General features: G+C 39.9%; 2 protein-coding genes across 2 annotated transcripts in view; one reads left to right on the forward strand and one right to left on the reverse strand.

Moving 5' to 3' along the window:
- Positions 1-10,984, forward strand: part of sh3gl3a (SH3-domain GRB2-like 3a) — a 39,053-nt gene extending 28,069 nt beyond the window's left edge. The window contains exons 2-11 of the mRNA XM_030048622.1: positions 36-104; positions 966-1,038; positions 1,354-1,497; positions 4,818-4,951; positions 6,635-6,793; positions 7,243-7,346; positions 8,280-8,404; positions 8,543-8,575; positions 9,349-9,414; positions 9,848-10,984. Coding sequence (XP_029904482.1) covers positions 36-104; positions 966-1,038; positions 1,354-1,497; positions 4,818-4,951; positions 6,635-6,793; positions 7,243-7,346; positions 8,280-8,404; positions 8,543-8,575; positions 9,349-9,414; positions 9,848-10,050 — 1,110 coding nt within the window. The 3' untranslated portion in view covers positions 10,051-10,984. The remainder of the gene's footprint in view (positions 1-35; positions 105-965; positions 1,039-1,353; positions 1,498-4,817; positions 4,952-6,634; positions 6,794-7,242; positions 7,347-8,279; positions 8,405-8,542; positions 8,576-9,348; positions 9,415-9,847) is intronic.
- A 5,422-nt stretch (positions 10,985-16,406) lies between these two features.
- Positions 16,407-17,591, reverse strand: gjd6 (gap junction protein delta 6). The gene is made up of 2 exons (XM_030081620.1): positions 16,510-17,591; positions 16,407-16,452 (listed from the first exon to the last, which is right to left on the reverse strand). The coding sequence occupies exons 1-2, from the start codon at positions 17,589-17,591 to the stop codon at positions 16,407-16,409; spliced, it is 1,128 nt and encodes a 375-aa protein (XP_029937480.1).
- Positions 17,592-20,947: the final 3,356 nt, after the last annotated feature.

A 20,947-nucleotide genomic window follows, 5' to 3' on the forward strand; every position in this document is an offset into this window, starting at 1 on the left:
CTTATTGTTTCTCTCTCTTCTCTCTGTCTGTGCAGCTACTCAGTGAAAAGATCAGTGGGGCTGAGGGGACGAAGCTGGATGAAGACTTCATGGAGATGGAGAGGGTGAGTTTAATTGCAGCTGAACTGCAATGAGAAACTTTAGAGCTCTCGTCCACAGCAAACATGTTCTCATGATGAGTTCAGGACATATGCACCTCGGACTTCAAAATCCCATTTATCTGACCTTTCAGCTAGTGAATACTTCAGAACTCGGAGATGAAATATTAATTTCAAATAACACAAACAAAAAACAGTTCACTTAACAGGTCATTTTGTGATTGCAGTTCTTAATACATCAGTACAGGATAGAGCTTTTTGCTGTATTTTGATTTGTGGTTAATATTGCAATGTCAGTATCAGTCTTAAATGTGATTTGTGAGTTTGTAATTTTTTATTTTTTTTTTAGCATTGCTTTTCTATTTTTTATTATTATTTTTATTTTATTGTTCTCTGAAATGACAATGGGGGATAATATGGATTCATGTTGACTGCCACTGCTGCAGATCGTGGCTGTGAACGCGATAATTTTGGGGACCACATAGCTTTTCCTGTAGCCCCACCATCTAATCAGGCCAAACTTTGAATTTGTCAATACGATGACTCTCGGTAATTTTTGGTGTAGAGACGTAGTCACAAGGTGTCAGTAAGGATTCAGGCTGTTTTTGAGATAAAAACAGAGATCAACATAAATCGTTATTGTTCACCCACAGCACATGTCGATTTTAGGGATGAATCTGGTCTTTAGTTTTAAGGTTTGAATTAAGGTCATAGTCACCTTTTTTCATACCTGTCTTCATTCAGAAGTTGTTCAAAATATTGTGATAATGTCTAATTGTTAGCCAAATTTTAACTATTGAACGGAACCATTTGCTAAATATGCTGTGATGTTGCTGTTTTTCTAATTTTTTTTTCTGCTTCCACCAGAAAATCGACGTAACCAACAAGTCAGTGTTTGACCTCTTGTCCAGAACAACAGAATACCTCCAGCCAAACCCAGGTAAAGCAGATGGCTCAGCTACCTTGCCGGATGGACCTTTAGTCTTAAATCTGCTGAATGAGAATTCATAGTATACATGATGTAACAAAGTCAAACTGGGGGCTTTCAATAATAATAATAACAATAATGATAATAATAATAATAATAATAATAATAATTATTATTATTATTATTATTATTGTCATTATCATTATTATTATTATTATTATTATTATTATTATTATTATTATTATTATTATTATCATTATTATCATTATCATTATCATAAGTGCAGTATGTAGTTGATTCATTGATTTGTTCTGTGCATGCCTTCAGCCTCCAGAGCCAAACTTGGCATGCTGAACACGGTGTCAAAGATCCGAGGGCAGGTGAAGACCACTGGCTACCCCCAAACTGAAGGCCTGTTGGGAGACTGCATGCTGCGCTACGGCCATGAGCTGGGAGACGACTCCGTCTTCGGTACTGTGCCACCACTCACATCCATCACATGCAAAGTGGTTATGAAAAGTGTTCATGCTCTTTGACTTTTGTCACATTTTCTTGTGCTACACAGTTAATTCAAAATGCATTTATATGGGATTTTGCTTTTGAAATCTATGCAAAGCACTGCGTGATATTTTCATTGACCTTCAGAGTAAAGTGCACTGATATTTACCTTTACCTTTACCTCTATTTATTTATATATATATATGACAGAAGAATTTTCATTTTCTCTTGAAACCACAGGAAGTGCATTAAATGGATGAAACCTGTCGCAACCAAGTCCAACTTAAACTATGATCTGGTATTAAAGATAAACTAGGAGGTTTTACTTTTAAAATAGCTTCGTTTTTGGTTTTCTTTTTTTCACAGTAATAGGTGTTCATTCAATTCTGTTTTTGCATTGAGCTTGTAGTTAGTGCTGCTGTTGGACTGGACTGCATTTTATTGACAGCTGTTTCTAATATTCTGTCCCCCTCATGCACGTACAGTGCATTCAGAAAGCATTCAGACCCCCTTCATTTTTTTCACTTTTGTTATGTTGCAGCCTGATGCTACAATCTTTTAAATTAATTTTTTCTCTCATTAATCTACACTCAGTACCCCATAATGACAAAACAGAATTTTAGATTTTTTAATTTAATTTTAATTAAATTGATAGGACATGATTTGGGAAGGCACACACCCCTCTATAGAAGGAATTAGAATTTACCAATAAACATAACATAAACATAAAACACAGCAATAAACATAAAATTAAATTTACACATTCTCTACAATGTAAACAAATACTGAACATTATAAACTTTCTGAAAAGGCAGAATTTATGGCAGAGCTGTTGAATTGAACTGCATCAGGTGGGCCTGATAAATTGGCCACTGAGTTTTGCTAAATCTCTGATCAGAACTAATCTTACATTAAATGAATCCTTCAGATTCAGAGGCATATTTGTTTTTTGTTATTATTATTTTTTTTCTGGGTATAAAATACATTTGCATAGCCTGATGTAGAGCTGACTTGTGTGGTAAATAACCAGTATCCAGTCATATTACTGACTTAGCCTTATTTGTTTGCCCACATAGACTACTTGAAAAACATTCCTGGCCCAATTCGCATCCCTTCTGCTCTGGCAGGAAGTTTGTTGGGGCCTAGGAGACAGTTAAAAAAAACAAACAAAAAAAACTGACAGAGTAAATAGGTGTGTAGATCTCAGATAGAAATGAGCTTAGAGACAGCGAGGAAAGGTCAACCCACCAGCAAATGGGTGGTGGGCTTCATGCTGGGAGGTTTATGTGTAGCAAAAGTATGTCAGTTGTTTAGAAGCAGTCTTTTTTAAATCACCAGAACTATTCTTTGCTTCACTATTCACCAGGTATTTGAAATTTTAGAGGCCAAGGCAACTGTAGATCTAATTGGCATGAGCTATTTTAAGATGGAATCAGCTTAATTTCAATTCCTTCAAAGTGTCACTAGTTATCATGTGATGTAGGATGCTGCAGATGGCAGTTGGCTCCTTGAGCCTTTCCACCTACAAAAAGTGTGAAAGTTGTGTGTCATTTTATCTCAAAGTTCTCTATCACTAAGGGCCCGTTTACACATACACGGGTATTTTTAAAAACAGAGACATTTCCCTTCATTTGTGCCCTTCTTTTACACGCAAACAGCGAATTCGCCTCTGAAAACGATTTTTTCTAAAAACTCCGGCCAGAGTGGAGATTTAGGGGAAACTCCCGTTTTGCGTTTGCATATAAACTGAGAAAAACAGAGTTTTAGGCAGCCAGTGCCACATTATGCGCCATCTGATTGGCTTGCATGGCTTTCTCCTTCTTCCTACACTGCCGCCCATAGCCTTGGCGTAGTTATGACGGTGCTCGGCGGCGTATTTATGCGGGTTGATGTAAATGAAAACTTTTTTGAAACTATGCTGTGTGCACGATGTTATTTTGGAAAACAGAGGGAGGGAAATATTCGTTTCTCAAAATACCCGACTATGTGTAAATGTAGCCTAAGAAGCCATCCAAAATATTTGTAGGTCAGCTACATGTAAGGCCAACTTACTGATTATACAGGTTTATTAAATACCAAATCCAAGTGTAGCCAATCATACTTTATTTATTTTTACTTTATTTATTTAGTTAGTTATTTTCTTCAGTGTGATTGATGTATGAATCAAAGCCTTGGCTAAACATTGGCTAGTGGCATCATGAGGTGTTTTTACCTGCCCCATGCCTCTGTTAAGCTCTGCTGTTCACTCACATTATAACTCAGTTCTGACCCCTGCTGGAAATTTAAAGTCAACCTGGAACAGTGTGTACACTTCCACAGCAAACAGAACTGAGCTGAACCTGTATAAAACACGGTTTGAACAGTCAACTTGTTAACTGATAAGAACATAAACACCTAAATTCTCCATGTGTCCCTGGTAGAGCATTAGCTCTGCTTCTGGACCCCTGAGGTGACTCTCATGAAGCCCTTGACACCCACCTGGAGTGATTGTGCCCTCGGGACTCTGATGTGAAAAGATATTTTGGTTTTAATTAATAACAGCGTTTAATTAATGAATATTATGGAATTGTATATGTGTCATACTTGTCAAATTCATAGTGCTCAAATTAAAACAATTTTAAAATAATCACTATATTTTTGTGTTGTAGCAATGTCAAGTGATCTAACCTTTTGAAACCTGACCAAATACTGTTGATTTCAGATTTCCAAAAAAAAAAAAAAAAAAAAAAAAACGTGAAGAAGGTGATTAGAAAATCAGCAAAAATTACCAGAACATTAGCAAAATTTACCTGAATATCAGTAAAATAAATAAATAAATATCTGTATCTATATCTGTAGATATAAATATCTATATCTATATCTATAGATACATCTATCTATCTATCCATATCTATATAGATAGATAGATAGATAGATAGATAAATAGATAGATTTTTTTTTTAAGTTACTGGTATATAAGTAAAAAAGTTAGTCAAAAAATACACAAAAAATATAGCCGCAAGTGGCGATACCAGGGTTCAATCCACAAAGACCATTAGAAGTTGAAAGCTTCCACAGCTTCATTAAAAACAGCATTCAAGGTATGTTTCATGTACTGATGTGGACATATCCTGCAATTTTCATGATGATTGGCCCAACGGTTGTCTGTTCATTGGTCAGTTCATTGGTCAGTTTCTTTAAAACAAAATAAGATAACAAACCCCCCCCCCCCCCCCCCCCCCCCCCCCCACACACACACACACACCTCCCCGGTAACTGACTGGTGTGGTACTGTACATGTCTTTGTCTCCCAGGAAGTGCCCTCGTGGATATGGGTGAAGCCATGAGGCAGATGGCTGATGTCAAGGACTCTCTGGACATAAATGTGAAACAGAACTTTATTGACCCCCTGCAGAATCTACAGGACAAAGACCTCAAAGAGATCACGGTACATTAGTCTGTAGTAACCAAACCAAAGTTGTATGTCATAAATCGGAACAAATTAGATATTAGATAATTACATAATCCAGTCTGCAGTAAGTAAAGACAAATGTTACAACTTCCTAATTTTTTGCAATCAAAAAAAGGATTTACGATATAGAAACGTTGACTTTCTGAAAAGTATGTTCATTTATGCCCTCAATACTTGGTGGGGGCTCCTCTTGCATGAATGGCTGCATCAGTGCGGCGTGGCATGGAGGTGATCAGCCTGTGGCTCTGCTGAGGTGTTCTGGAGGCCCAGGCTGCTTTCAGCGGCCTTCAGCTCATCTGGACTGGAACAGTTCAGTGTCCCTCCCTCAAGGAACATCTAAACTCGCACTGCTCAATACAAGAACAGTTTTTACCCTAGTGCCATTAGAGAACTCAACTCTAATTAACCTACTGTGCAATAGAGCTGCAATGTGCAATATGCCCCCCTAATTTAATCTGCTTGTCTCTTTTATATTGTTTTTTTATGCTTATTTATGCTTATTTATTCAGTCTGTTATGTGTATGTGTTTTTTATGATCCACTGGAGAACCAAGTAATTTTGTTGTACTCTGTGCAATGACAATAAAGGCACTGAACTGAACTGAATTTAATTGAATTAAAAGATTTGAGGTTAAACAAGCAATTCAGCAGGGCTGTTCCTGCTCTGGTTTATTATTTATTTTAGCTGGACAATTGTTGGCTATTTTCATAAAAAACAGCTCTGACATAGAGCCCTTAAATGTGTGCAGAAATCATCTGTACATAACTGAGCTGGCAGATGAGTCAAGAGCTGAGGACAGATTCCTCTGCTAATCAAGGGTCAAGAATCATGTTTTCTCAAGCTTTAGGTGCCATATATGACCATCCTCTGATAGATTTGCATTCGAGTCCAGTTAAAATGGAAATGAAATACTTTAGAGTGGTTATAACAAACTTTATATAGAGTCCAGATGAGCTGAAGGCCGCTGAAAGCAGCCTGGGCCTCCAGAACACCTCAGCAGAGCCACAGGCTGATCACCTCCATGCCACGGCGCACTGATGCACTCATTCATGAAGAGGAGCGCCCACCAAGTATTGAGGGCATAAATTAACATACTTTTCAGAAGGTTGACATTTCTGTACTGTAAATCCATTTTTTGGTTGGTTTTATGTAATATTCTAATATTTTGAGGTACTGGATTTTTGATTGTCAACTGTAAGCCATAATAATCAAAATTACAACAAAAAAGGCTTGAAATATTTGATATTATGTGTAATGAATCTAAAATATATGAAAGTTTCACTTTTTAATTAAATTATGGAAAAAAAATGAACTTCTCCTTAATATTCTATTTTTTGTGATGCACCTGTAGTAGTTTAGGTCAAACTTATGTTTCCAATGGAAAAATTAAGTAAAAATATACAAATGAAAATATATGAATTACAGCTTGTTTGTAAGGTGTGTAATAAAAAATAGAGCACATATGAAATTATGAGAATGTCTATAAAATGAACATTTTAAAGATAAAAACATTTTTCTATATATATAAATCTTTAAAGATATAGAAATATACAACGAATGAAAACTGAGAACTTATGTGTAGATACATGTAGGTTATATGTACATTCAGAAAATGAATTCTAATATGCTATTATGGAATGAACCTGTCCGTGTTTGCAGCACCATCTTAAGAAGCTGGAAGGTCGCCGGTTAGACTTCGACTATAAGAAGAAGCGTCAGGGGAAGATCCCGGATGAGGAGATCCGGCAGGCAGTGGAGAAGTTTGAGGAGAGCAAAGACCTGGCCGAGAGGAGCATGTTCAACTTCTTGGAAAATGATGTAAGACAACATGGAGAAAAAAAAAGAAAAAAAAGATTGGAGCCAATGGTGTTATCAGACATAATGCAGCTAACAATTTCAGTGTGTCAAGAACATGAAAAGAAGAGTTGTGATGAAAAGCATGGAAATTATTATTATTATTTTTTACACCATAGATACAAGATTGTGCAATAAATGACAGCTATTTCAGATTTTTCCTTGTGTTTTGAAGCTGTAAATGTTCTGGTAATCCTACCCTGGTCTGGAAAGTTAAAACTTGTAATAAACAAAGGAAGACTTGTATTTTTTTCACAATTTTTACAGTTTAATAATTTCGGCCACTGTCTTGGTATGTCCCATATTGCAATATGCTGATCAGCTGGGATTTCATGTAATCTTTCCTGTAAGAAAGTTGAGTAACATAGTACGGTTTGATGTGTTTGCACATACATTGCTGGTGGTGTTTATAGGTGGAGCAGGTGAGCCAGCTGTCAGCGCTGATCGAGGCAGCCTTAGAGTACCATCGACAATCATCTGTCATCCTGGAGGAGCTCAGTGCCAAACTGCAGAAGAGGTAAGAAGTGGACACTCTTGTACTTGTCTGAGGCCGTGGTTCTTAGTTGGAAATAGGTGGTTTACCCCATCCAAATGAGGGTGGAGCAGCTGCCCTGAGTGGAGGAGTTCAGGTAACTGGGGCTCTTATTCATGACTAAGGGTAAGAAAAATCGTGAGATTAGGGCCATCAGTGGCACTAAGGCAGAACGTCAGAACATGGTTGGCAAAGACATAATCACAATGCAAGGCTTTCAATTATCAGTCCATTTTCATTTCATCTCCCACCTATGGTCACGAGCTTTGGGTAGTGACCGAAAGAACGAGATCAGGAATAGAATCAAGTGCAGAGTGGCATGACATAAATGTACAGTACATTTATGCAAATAATGATTTGATGAGAGTTAGACCTCAGATTGCAGAGGGTCACACATAGACTGTTGTAAATGTTCCTGTGCCGTTTTCCCCTTATTTTTAGTGGCTCAGGCGCAGCAGAGGCATATGTCGTCCAAACTATGCGTCTGTCTTTTTAGCTTGGGACATTCAAAGTGAACATGTTTCATCTTAACCCACACTGTACATCAAAGCAAAATTTACCCTTGAAATGGGCACTATCTTGCAGAGCTCATGGACTAGATGGAAAAAAAAAAATCTCCTGCTCTGTTTGTCCTGCTCCATTTTAGGATGTGTTTCTTCGAAAGCAAGCAAAGCAAGAGCTTTTTTTGCTTTCTTTCAACACTATCTCTTGTTGCTTTGGAATATGCAAGATCGAAGTTATTTTGTCCCCTGGAACCCTCTGAAGGATTGTTAGAGATCCAAGGACTGCATGTTAAAAACATTTCTTTAAAAATACATGCCAAAGTATTAAGCAAAGTATCACTTTTAAAGATATTTTATTGGTTGTTCTATGTGACAGTATTGTACATTCTGCTGTTCCGTTATTGTCTCTGCTCAGGATATCCACAGCCAGCAGTCGTCCCAAGAGAGAGTTCAAACCAAAGTCCATCATGAGCAGCATCGAGACTATCGACAACAGTCAGCACAACGGACTGTCCTATAGCTCCTCGCTCAAATCCTCAGGTACAACCGGACCAACCACCTCCACATTTGTTGTTTATTTTATCTGTCTTTGCCTGGTTTTCTGTCATTTTCTCTTTCAGTTCCACCTCCATTGTTGTCTTTGAGTTCTAGTGTATTTTTTTCTGTCATTCCTTACAGATATCCAGATCAACCACACAGTCAATGGGAAAAGTAGGTATTCCTTTTCAGTGTTAAGGTGTCAGGTTCTCATGTCACATTGGCTTTTAACTTGCAGGCTTTTCTGCTACATTACATGTGCTCCTATAAAGTGTTGGGAATATGTATGGCCCCCTTTCCGCCTTACATTAACATTTGCCTTGTATCCAGTGTTTTTACCTACATATGATAGAAGTGGATTAACACCTCAAATGAAAATGCTGGCATACACATTGGAATCGAACTGGACTCTGAATATTTACTTTAAGTAAATAGTTTCAGTTTTTAGTTTGGTTTTAAAGGATATTAACACCTTGCTGCCCATACACTAGTATCCCGGCAAAAGATTTTTGCATGTGTTTCCTTGTAGGATCAGTTTCTGTAGTTTCTTTTTGTGGACTGGACAGAGAGACATTTGGGTAGCCACGTGTGTCTCTGACCACTCTGGGGGTGGTTTGGATGACCAAATCCTCAGTAGGTCCTGCATACATCTACAACTAAATTTGGTGCATTTTTACACTATTCAATGGCTATCCAGTCACCCAGGACAGAGGTTAGTTCCAGGTGAAGAATAGATTTATAGCCGAATCTCCCCTGACAATGCTTTGTGAAAAACTAATGCTGCCGTCTAGTGGTGAAAGTATAGTACATGCGTTATGGTATGGTTGAAACAGACAATGCCCATTGAAAGATGTTTTGTATTACCATTTGCGTCTCCATTTGTGCTGGTATGTGCTGTGTTGAACTCGCCTCATCATCATCTCCATGTCCCCTCACATCTTACCCAGCTGATCACTTCACCTCTGTCCCACTGTCTTGGCCTGAGAGCCCTGCTACCAATGGCAATAGCCACCGTAAGTAACACACACACACACGCACACAGAGAGAGGGGGGGGGAGAGAGAGAGAGAAGTGTGTTGCAGTCAAATAATAAAATAGTCTTGCAATTGGAATCCTGGAAAAAAATCACAAATATTCCAAGATTCCATCCTTGATAATTCCACATGTTCATTTTCTTTCATCTCTCCCAGCTGTTTTGGTCATGCATTTTGTTTGTCATCCTTGCATTCTGTCCACTTGACTACTGTCTCTTCATAAAGCTTTTTCTAAATAATAATCTAATAAAAAATAATCTAACTCCCCACACCTGCTGATGTCCCCCCCCTCCTCTCTCTGCCTACATATCTCTCTTTTCCCTTCCTCAACTTCCATGTCTCTTTCCTCTCCCTCTCATTCTTCTATGTTGTCTTTCCTCACTCTCTCTCTCTTTGTATTTATCTCTGTGTAGAGTCGGAGGTGTTGGACCAGCCTTGCTGTCGCTCCCTGTATGACTTTGAGCCAGAGAACGAGGGTGAGCTTGGCTTCAAAGAGGGAGACATCATCATCCTCACCAACCAGATAGACGAGAATTGGTATGAGGGCATGATCAACGGCGAGTCCGGCTTCTTCCCCATCAACTATGTGGAGGTCATTGTTCCGTTGCCCCAGTGAGACCAGCATGCCAGGGCGCTTCCAGTCCTGTGCAGACTCCCTTCATTGTCATCACACTCAGCCTCCACCCAGCCTCTGTCCATGACTCAGGTCTGAAAAGTTGTGGGGCCAGCTCAACCTGAAGCTGAAAAAAATGTCTGCCTTCTGAATTTGAACCGAGCCAGAAAGGTAGTAGTTTTATCTGAGGCCCATCCTGACTAAATGTCAAAATGTCGCTGGTTACATTTATTTTTTTCAGTTTACGAACCCGAAGCCAACCGAAACCTAAGCCATTAAGTGAGAAATTGAGCCCGGCCAGACCCTAGTCCCTTGGGTCCGGCTGGGTCATGTTGAGATGGGTGAAACTGTCAAGCAGCCATCAAACTCTATCATCCAGCCTTTCAGTCCTTCAAACCCTTCAAATAAGTCCGGTCCCTGTTCAGTCCGATGTAAGGTTATCACCCTGCTCTCCAAACCTTCAAGCCGTCACCACCTCACCATAACTGACGCCCAACACTTCGCTTGAGGTGCATTGCTGGACATCATGACTGCATTGTAAGACCATTACAAGAATATATGTTTCATTATTTCACCATACTCACTTGAGAGACACTTGATGATTTCAGTGAATCATCAGTGTTCTAAAGCTGTTGAACAGTTGTGCTACCCCAGAAACTGGAGAGGCTTTGCACTTGTGTCTTTGCAATCCATGTCTCTGCTATGGAGGTCCACTGGAGAATTATCTGCACAAATATTGTTTTAATATGTAAAATCCTTGTTGGAAAAAGAGATAGCTTTGAAAAAGATTGTTGTGACGTGGCTGGCAATTCATTCAGTAATGTCTTAAAGGGATAGTTCACCCATTTTAAAAAATATGATATTTCACTACTCCTCTAGCTGTTGTGTAGGACAGTAGTGCTGCTATCTTGCTCTCATTGTTACTGACATAGGCGGTTCTAGGGGGTGGCAGGGGGTGGCAGCTGCCCCCCTAGAAAAATGCCTTGCCACCCTAGTTGCCACCCCAATTTCAGACAGTTTATTTATTTATTTTTTAATTGTGGCTGTTCGGAAACTCTCTGTTACGAGACTCAAATGTCCGAGTGCAAGTAAATTCAGCAAAAGATGACACTCCTACTATTTAAGGGCTTGATAAATGAATAAATAAATAAATCAAAATATATATTTCTAATGCCACCTTTTGGTTTTTTATTCAATGCTTTACTCATGTACCACAATAATGGAATGTTTCTGAGTTAAAATATCCTCATTTGGGGGTTTTCCAAGCAAATATTGATATATGGGATCATTTGGTATTAAATTAGCATATATATATCTGCCACCCCTTAAAATCTCCATGCCACCCTCTTGCCACCCCATGAATATTTGTCTAGATCCGCCCCTGGTTACTGAGTGCTGGATACTGGCTGGATGCTCCACATGCTAACTGTTAGCCTCCTGCCACTGAGCTAGTACTCTTAAAAATGGACGCCTTAATCCACTCAAAGAATCTTTAGCATCACTTTACAAGTGTCATTCTCTGAAATTAAAGGCACATGTGACTACTAGGTACACAAAACTGATTTTTTTGCTCAGGTAGTGAGTTTAGACTGCACAAGAAAATAGCTCTACCATTAATCATTTTTACTTGTCTAGTCCACCTCAATGGCAGGAGGCTAACAGTTAGCATGTGGAGCATCCAGCCAGTATCCAGCACTCAGTAACAATGAGAGGAGGATAGCACCACTGCTGTCAACAAGGGAAGAAGTGAAAAAATATCACTTTTTAAATGGGTGAACTAACTAAAAGTGAATAGTCTGCTGAGGTAAATTTGTTTCCAAATTGAGATTACTGTCTGTCGCACAGTAAACTGTCTTGTCTTGTCCTAGTCTCTATTCCAAATCCCAAGTTGGAGCTTGACAGGAGTCAGCTCACTTAACCAAAAAAAAAGTGCTGTTTAATGTCTTGTTAGCTAGCTAAGTAGCAAGCAGAACAATTCAGACAAGCAGCTGATGTTATCATTAACATGCATTTAAAAGCCTCTAATGTTAGCATCTACTATATAGCCCACTAGTCACTAATGTTAGCATCTACTGTATAGCCTATGTCAGCTAGAGTGCAAATCATTTTTGTTTACAAGACGGTGATGGATAGCTGGCTTGACACTATGCTTAGCTAGCTAACAAGCTAACATTATGTAAACACAATCAGATGTATCAGTGATGAAATGATCAGTTCCTACTCAACTTGATGATTTCAATAAGAACAACACAGAAAATTAACCATGTCCGCTCAGTTCTGCTGAGCTAATCTGGACAGCTACTGTACAAACACAATCAGCTGTTCCTAGCCACTGTTGCCTAAGAGCTGAAGACCACCAGTTCACCAGAGGTGCATTACATTACCTGAAAGCCTTCTATTCAAGAGTCCAGATGTTTTTAATGGCATTTTATGTTCTGTTTTGTCATCACAGTGCAAGCATCATGTTCTTACTTTGTGTTTATGATGTCCTGTAAGGCTTCAGCAGCTGCACTTCAAGTGAAGTATCGCCAAAGTAAAAATGTGAAATTTAGTCTTCACACTGTACACAAACATGACTAATGTTGGCTTTCACCCAGTAAACCTTTGCACACAGATATTCCAGATTTACTTTAGACATGTTTTTGTGGTTTGTGAACTGTGAAACCTGGAGTCCTCCCAAAGAATGCTCAGGCTCAACCCATAATATCAACATTTCCGTATCCATTCAGTGTTTTTGAAGTGTCTCCTGGTTAATTGTGTGGCTGTACTGACAGACTAGATGGGACAGTGATCATATGTAATTCCCAGCTGAAGCTGCACAAGTGTTTGAAAACCTTACATTCAACAGGCATCATGGTAGGCAGTACTTTGTGTATATTGCTACTCAGTTAGACTTTGCCTGTCTTCAGGTTGGCCTGTCTTGTATCCTAGCTCTCTGTACCTCTCTATCCATGTCTATTCTCTTCCTTGGTGCAAATTGACTTTGCCTGTCTGCCTGCTGTGCTCTTAAGTGTTGTCCAAAACACATTTTGAAGACTGTGAGGAACTGAAGTGAACTCCATCTCTCTGAATGTCCCTCTCTTTCTCTCTGTTTACATGGTCTGACTTCTAAGGACTGTACCGCCCGCTCTGTGTCAGATAGGGATGAATGCCTTGTCACATTTAAAACCATATAAAAGTGCTTTTTTTAAAATGTTGTCTGTATTGCACTGAAGCTTTAGAATTTACCTTCCACACACTTTTATGGACATGCACAATTTTGTTTGTGTTTAGTTTTGTTTTTTTTTTTTCCCTTCCTCATTGAGCGTTGCACTTTGTGTCATTCACAACAGGGTTATAATCCTGTGACCATATCAGATTATATACGTGACGTCAAAATGATGGTAGAATTCTTAGATTTATATAATCACAGATGTTCTTTGTACCGTACAGTGATGAAGCTGTTAAATCCATTATCCCAACTGTCAACTGTAATTTAGATTGGAAAAGCACTTGTAATCATGTCTTACATTGGGTGTACACAAGATCTGTGGTGGTTGATGATCCTATAATTTGTGAAACTCATTCCAGATAAGTTATTAGCTAGTGTTTGGCTAGTGAGAAGATAAGCAGTAGGATACAGTTGCTATGTGGCTGTGCTGATAAGCCTGTGGTCATTTAGGAAGTCCATCAGGGCTTTTGAGTCGGTAAGACACTTCAGCTTGAGAACTGGCAGCAGCCTCCTCAGAGAACTCAGTTAAAAGCCACTAGAATTTGGGGATCAACCGACTCTGAATATTGGGGCCGATATTCAGAATTTTTCAGTAATAGGTATTGTAATTTTAATTTACATGCTGGCCAATATGAAAACCACTCAGATGCTTCCTTTCCATATGAAAGACTGGATCAAAAGGGGGTGGTCGGCACAACATTTCCAATCACAATTGTAATTTCCCTTTTTACTGGATTTGTATTTAATTTAGTTTTACACAAAGACAAAAAGTAATACTTGCCTTAAGGACAGAAGGGTTTCCATTTCTGTCTGTTTTACTGCATTTAAACACAAGAAATTTGATCCAGCATCACTGATCTGACCTTTAAATATATAATTTTAATACATAGAGCTGTCATTTTGCATTTTTTTTAAATTAATTAAATGGTAGACATTTGTTATTTTGGAGCAAGGTTGCATTAGCATTTCTAACACTCAAAATTTTGGCACCACAATTTTCAAATTTATTATAAATAAATACTGACCCTATTACTAATAATCAGTATCAGCCCCGAAAAATCAATATCAGTCAATCCCTACAAGACATGAGAGTGCAAACAGAACATTAGTCAAAAATAATCTACTTGCAATGCCACAAGGACTTCCTTTTTTCCAGAAGTGTGTACCTTTTCTTAGAATTGTTCTTGTTTTCGCTTTAGACACAGAGTTGCCGTTGAAGTGAACAGACATGACCCCAGCCCCAAACTCAGCTTTGGGTGTTGCTACCAAGACAATGTACAACGTTATTGATTTTGTTTCATCTTTCACATGGACCAACTATACCTTATGAACAGGGGGAAAATACACAAAATGTAATGTATTGGAAACTGGTGTAGGCTTGCAATTGTTATAGATGTTTAAGATGTTGCATGCTGTTTTTTTGTTTTTTTTTTTGTTTTTTTTTTTGAGATTGTAACCATGGATTTTGGATACTGGGGAGCTCTTAGCACAAGCTGCTATCGGCAACACAGTCACACCACATAACATTACAAATATTCAGTCTTACAGTTTAATTTTTCTTACAGCGTTTGAAAAAAATTGGGGGAGATAATTTACTCTTCAGCAGAACTTGGTTTAAGATCATTTGTCATTTTAAGAGAATATCTTAAAACAAGTGAAATTATATACCATTTGCAGAGCTTTTCAGTTGTTTTACTAAAGAGTTAACACTAAATGCAAGATCACCCGTTTGTTTTGGCAATACAGGCGCATATTATGAATGACTGACTTTTTGATAACACTAAAATGAAAAAGATCCCCCTCAGCACCTTACCTCTGTCTGTTTGCCTTTCTAGTCCTGAAAAGGCTCTCCTCAGTATTCATTTTACAACAGACTTCAGTGGAAACTGGCTGCGCATTTCTGTGTTTTATTTCTTTTCTGTAGCATAATTTATACAAAAGTTGTTTTATAGATGTTGTAAATGAATATATTAATAAATATATTGCGTAAATAAATGACAAGCAAATATGAAACCACTTTTCACTTGTGTGGTTTTATTTGTGAAATTTTGAAAAATTGATCTACCCTCTGCCATCAGTTTCCATAATGATTTTTGAATATTTACACTCTTAACTCACCATTCTTCAAGATAGTTTACTCTGAACACACAAAATAATGATAGATCCATGTAAAAGTAGAGGAAAATGCTACTTTTTCCAGAAAGATCACATTTTTTTCTCCAGCACTTGAGTTACACCCAGTTTTCATTGGTAAGGCCATGTCATTTTAAATTGCAGGTGCTTTGGTGCAGTCAGTGATCATTTGATCAGACGTTCACTCAGACCTTTCTAAGCCCATCCTGTTGATTACAATTTGTCTCAAAGATCCACGTAAGGTTTTTGATGTTGATTTAGCACAGAGGTCAGAGTGAGATCTACGATAAGAGCAGTTGGTATTATACATTCTTCAGCTGGGATCATTTCTAGTTAATTAAAATATAGGGAAATTAAACTCTCCTTTATATTTCATGATGAACCCCTGGAGCCCCGCTTTGAGCGCCACTGACCTAGATCAGGGGTTTTCAAACTTTTTCATGTTCGGCGTCCCCAAGTTGATATATTTTGGCTTGTGTTCAATATTAAATGCTTGTGAAAGGCTGTGTTCAGACGCCTTTCACAAGCATTTAAACACAAATGTGATCCAGCATGACTGACTTTTAAATGCATCATTTTAATAATTATAAATGTAGATTTCATTTTAGTTATTTATTTATTTATTTATTTTGCTGGTTTTTAATTAGTTCTATTTTTTCACAAATGTTCCAGTAATTTTGGCTCATTTGTTAATCATCTGCTTACTCGTGTTTTTGAGAGAAATCAAGTGAATTTGCTCAGGTTTCAAAGGGTTAAACTCTTTCAATGTCAGACTTGACCACTGAAAAATCATGGTGAGATGAAACCAGAAAAAAGAAAACGTTAAAGTGATCCCTTGTACATCCTTTGCATTCTAACAGTTGCTAGTGAATTCATTTGCAAAGAAACTATTCCTCATTTTGTTGAGGATCACCCGGAAGCCCCTCAACTACTCCTGGGCGTCCCCACTTTGAAAACCTGATTATGATGAATAAAGGAACATTGCTAGCATCTACATGTTTGCCAACAGTCATGCTCATATCCAGACCTCAGTGTTCCTCTGCTTAGCAGCCCTGCTCTCTCTCTTATTCTTCAGAGGCTGCTTCTCTCCCCTGTGGGAGTCCTGTCTCTTGGGCCGCTCCTGCCTCATCTCTGTGCCTTCCTCAGGCTCCCGCAATGGGCTACAGTTCCCAGCACAGGTCCAATCTGGTTGATGACCCACCACCAGGTCCAAGGTGGGTAGGGAGGTGGTGCTGGTCACATCTCTGAAGCCCAGAGAAGAGGTGAGAGAGGGGCTGTCCGGAGGGAAGGTTTCATATCCCCCTCTCATACCTGGACAACCCCCCCAGGATCCCCTTTCCCTCAGCCTCACAATGTGCCGGATCTTCTTCCAACCCAGGTGGTTGAGCTCCAGCAGGTTAAGCAGGATGCAGAAAACCCCCACGCAGAACATGAAGAGGAGGAAGATGGTTTTCTCTGTGGGCCTAGACACATAGCAGTCCACCGGCTGGGTGCAGGGTGCTGAGGAACACAAGAAATGGACAGGCACCTGGAAGCCAAACAGCTTCCACTGGGCCAGGACGAAGCCCACCTCCAGAATGGCTCGCAAACACACATGGAATACGTAACATTTGGACAAAACCCCTCCAGAGACCCCATAACCCTCGCCATTCCCCTCTTTGTGAGGTCGGGCCTGGCTCAAGGACACCACATTGTTTGCGTCTCCCTTCTGCAGGCACTGAGTAGTGATGCCCTCCAGCACATCAGCCAGGCTGTGGCCCAGATGCTTATGGGAGCGGATGGAGCAGCTGTCTGAGTCACAGCTCCGATCGTAGGTATCCCGTCCATCAACTTCTGCCTCGCCTTGGATAGCACCCTGGCCGTACCCGTGCCTCTGGCTGGTGTTATGGGGCAGCTTGGACAGGTTGTGCCATGTGTAGATGATGAAGCAGAGGGACGGCGTGGAGACGCTGATGATGTGGAAGACCCAGAAACGAGGTTGCGAGATGGGGGCGAAGGTGTCGTAGCAGACGGTGGAACATCCCGGCTGCAAGGTGTTGCACACAAACATCTCCTGCTCGTCTGCATACACATCTTCGGTCGCCACAGCAACGATGAGCAGGCGGAAGATGACCATGACGGTGAGCCAGAGGCGACCGATCATGGTTGAGTGCTGGTGGACGGCGTCCAGGAGGCGCTTCAGCAGGGTCCACTCCGTCATGGTGGCCTGTGGCGGCCGGCTGCCTCGGGGAGGGACGAGCTGCCTGGAGCAGAGCAGTCTGCTGGGGGCAGATCCACCTCTCCTGCTCTGCTCCTACACTGAGGGACAGAAGACTCTGATCTGAAACTAACAGCAACTCCCGACCCCTGGGGCAAGCCCGGCCTACCTAAGCTAAACCACCTCTTACGTTATTTGTCTCAAAATAAAGAACTCTTGGTTCTTGATGAAAAGCAGTCAGAAAAGTCCAACATACAGTGCAGACGTCCTCTCTCCCTGGATGTTCCCCAGCTCTGCCAGGCTTGAGAGCTTGTGGAGCCATTGCAAGGGAGAGCCATCCCATCCCGCACAGATAAGGATGGGCCGGACGGCCACTTGACATGAGATTACGGGCTCTTCTCTCTTGGCCTTAGGATCCATTTTAAAAGCGAGAGACAGCACTCTTCCTCTACTGGAGGACCCACTGATAGCACCAGCTGATAGAGCATTCTTCACAGATGACTCCTCTTAAAGCTAACAGGCTCTTCCTTTAATGGAGAGGCATTTTTAAATGTGCCAGTGTTCTTGATTGCCAATGCATGAGCGTGCTTGGTGTCACTCAGCTCTGCAGAGGACTTGGATGCTGCTCAATCAGGATCACAAGATCAGTGTTGGTCTGCTTTGGTGAGTTTGGTTTTGTATTCGCCACCAAAACCAAAGCTGGAACCATGAATGATCAAACTTGTTGCGATTCATCAAAACAAGCATGGCACTATGTGCGAAAGTCCACATCACGGGTGTCTGATGAAAGTTTTTTGTCCTGGTGCTTGTTTTGACTGCTCCTCGCCAGCCACTTGCCAATCCTCTTATCTGTGTTTTAAAAAAAGACCCTTGAAAGGTCTGCTACCATCAAATCACTGAGCCCCCCTGATAAAACACTCAGTGACCCCTTTCCTTACTTCAAACAGCCCTGCCTGAGTCTCTGTCTCAGTGGTCTGTCCACTTTCTATTTATGTCTGGAATAGAAATGCTGGTTTTGGTTTTGACTTTATTTATTAGCACAAGAAAAATGAAAGTGAATCTGTGCAGATGAGATTTAAAAACCCCTAGAGTCTTAGGGCAGACGGAATCTCACCTAAATAAACACAAGAACTAATATCGAATAATGAAGAATAGTAAAAATGTGCTTTTGTAGCAGCAAATATAAATATAATTTTATTATGAAAAACTTTGTAAACAACATATTGTCTTCATTTCCACGACAAATGATCCTTTATCATCTAAGAGCAGACCTGTCCATCACTACGATCAGGGGTTTCTGACATCAACCCAGTATGACTGATCTGACCTTTAAATACAGTATATCATTTTAATAATTACAAATGTAGTTTTCTTGTAATATTTTTACATTTTTATTCATCTATTTATGTATTTAATCATTTTATAGGTTTTTGTTTGGTTGGTTTGTTGTTTTTTTTGGTTGGTATTGAAGTTAAAGTTGGTATTTTTCTGGTGATTTTTATCGCTTGTGCTTTTTAAAATAACCGCTCCAATAATTTTTTTGCTAATCGCCTTTTTCCTATGTTTTTGAAAGCAATCATGTTCATTTGTCAAAGGGTTAAATTGTTTAGATATCACATTTGAGCTGACAAATCTTGGTAAGATTAAACCAGAAAGACAATGTTACCATGATTCCTCATAGATTGTCTGCGTTAAATGAATAATTTCTAGTGAATAAAATTACAGTGAAATTAAACTAGTCCTGATTTTGTTGAGGACCGCCTGGAAGACAAGTACTCCTGGGTGTCCCCAGACCCCACTTTGAAAACCACTGATTATGATAATAGTGCACAGGTGAAAGAGCACATGTGCGTGTTTACGCCCAGACAGCCTCCTACAGTGCTTTTGTCTGCTATCGATCCAGACCAGCACCTAAGGACCAGGGCACACGCTGGATTAACATCTTTTAATGACTGTTATGGGACGTGATGAAGGGAAGGATCGATAGAGTGAAGAGTGGCCCCTCAGTCCTGCCCTGAGCAGGATTAAACAGGGCCCCCGTCCCATCTAACACAATGCAAATGCACTCAGAGATGGGAGGGAGGGGGGCACTGATCACAAATAGACTTTGGCTGAAGACCAGACACAACATCAGCTGAGCCAGACCCAGTTCACAATGCTGGGGAGAAGAGGAAGTGGCTTCTTCCAGCACAGCGTGACGGGGGCCCTTATGTATGTTTTTATTTTGGATGATAATCCCAGCCAGTCTGGGGTTACGTGCTGCTGTCTCGCGGCTGTCAAAGGAATTATCCACCCTCTCAGTCTGTTCATGAAGGAATTCCCAATGATGTCTGTTCCCTTTGGGCTTTGTCAGAAGCAGCCTGGGAATGAATAGCAGACAGGATTAGGGGCAGAAGAGAAAGAGAAAGAGTCAGAAAGAAAAAGGAGAAAGGACTGGTGCTTTGCCAGTAAGAGAAAGTCCTTCTCTCTCTGCTCAGGAGTTATTTTTTACGAGGGGCACTTTCATCTGAGCTTAGGTGTAGAAAGAGAGAACAGGCTATAAATATGAATGGAAGGGCCCATGCTGGGTCCCTAATCTCCTCCACCCTCAGATGGGAACCTCTCTTAAATTTTGCTATTTCTGTTTTCAAAAATACAATATTTCAGTCAGTGTACATTAGTCCTTTCTTTGAGATTGTGGGTTTATCTGAAGAAAAAAAAAACATTATTCCTTAGGTGGACAAACTATCACAACTTTCTCTTTTATAAAAGGAAATTCACACTGACTATTTTGCTATTTGCATGACTTTGACTTTCCCATGGTGAATCTGATTCAGTCTTAAAATCTTGTTTATCTACAAACAAGGTAAAAAAAAATTGCTAGTGTGATCAGATAACCCTACTTATTTCCAATGCTTATCAGCTTGCCTTATTCTGCCTTGTTTCAACAGATTCATATTGAATCCCAGAAATATTCCTGCAACAAGTGAAACTGCATTGGACACAAGTGGCATTCATGCATACCACTGAGATTTTTTTTCACTTGCTTTAAGATTTTAAAACTGAATATGGGACTAGATGACTTATTAGAATGGAGATGTTTTGCAGTGCAGTGCTCTTTAACAGCCCCCATTCCCAAAGAGGAAGTCCTGGCCTTACCGACACCGCAAGCATAAGGGGTGAGCTGACTGACCAGACAAAGTGGCAACCCTGCACAGATGTTCCACTGACATTTTAACCATTCATTAAGGCCATCCCCTTAAAAGTAGGCTAAGTTGCACATGTAGAAATGAGACAATTTTGTCTGACTTGTTTTGGGTGGGTGTTATGTTTTGATATAGGCTATAGAGTCAAACATTTAAAGAGTTAGGATGCAAACC

This window comes from Myripristis murdjan, chromosome 3 (assembly GCF_902150065.1).
Source record: "Myripristis murdjan chromosome 3, fMyrMur1.1, whole genome shotgun sequence".
Lineage (NCBI taxonomy): Eukaryota > Metazoa > Chordata > Actinopteri > Holocentriformes > Holocentridae > Myripristis > Myripristis murdjan.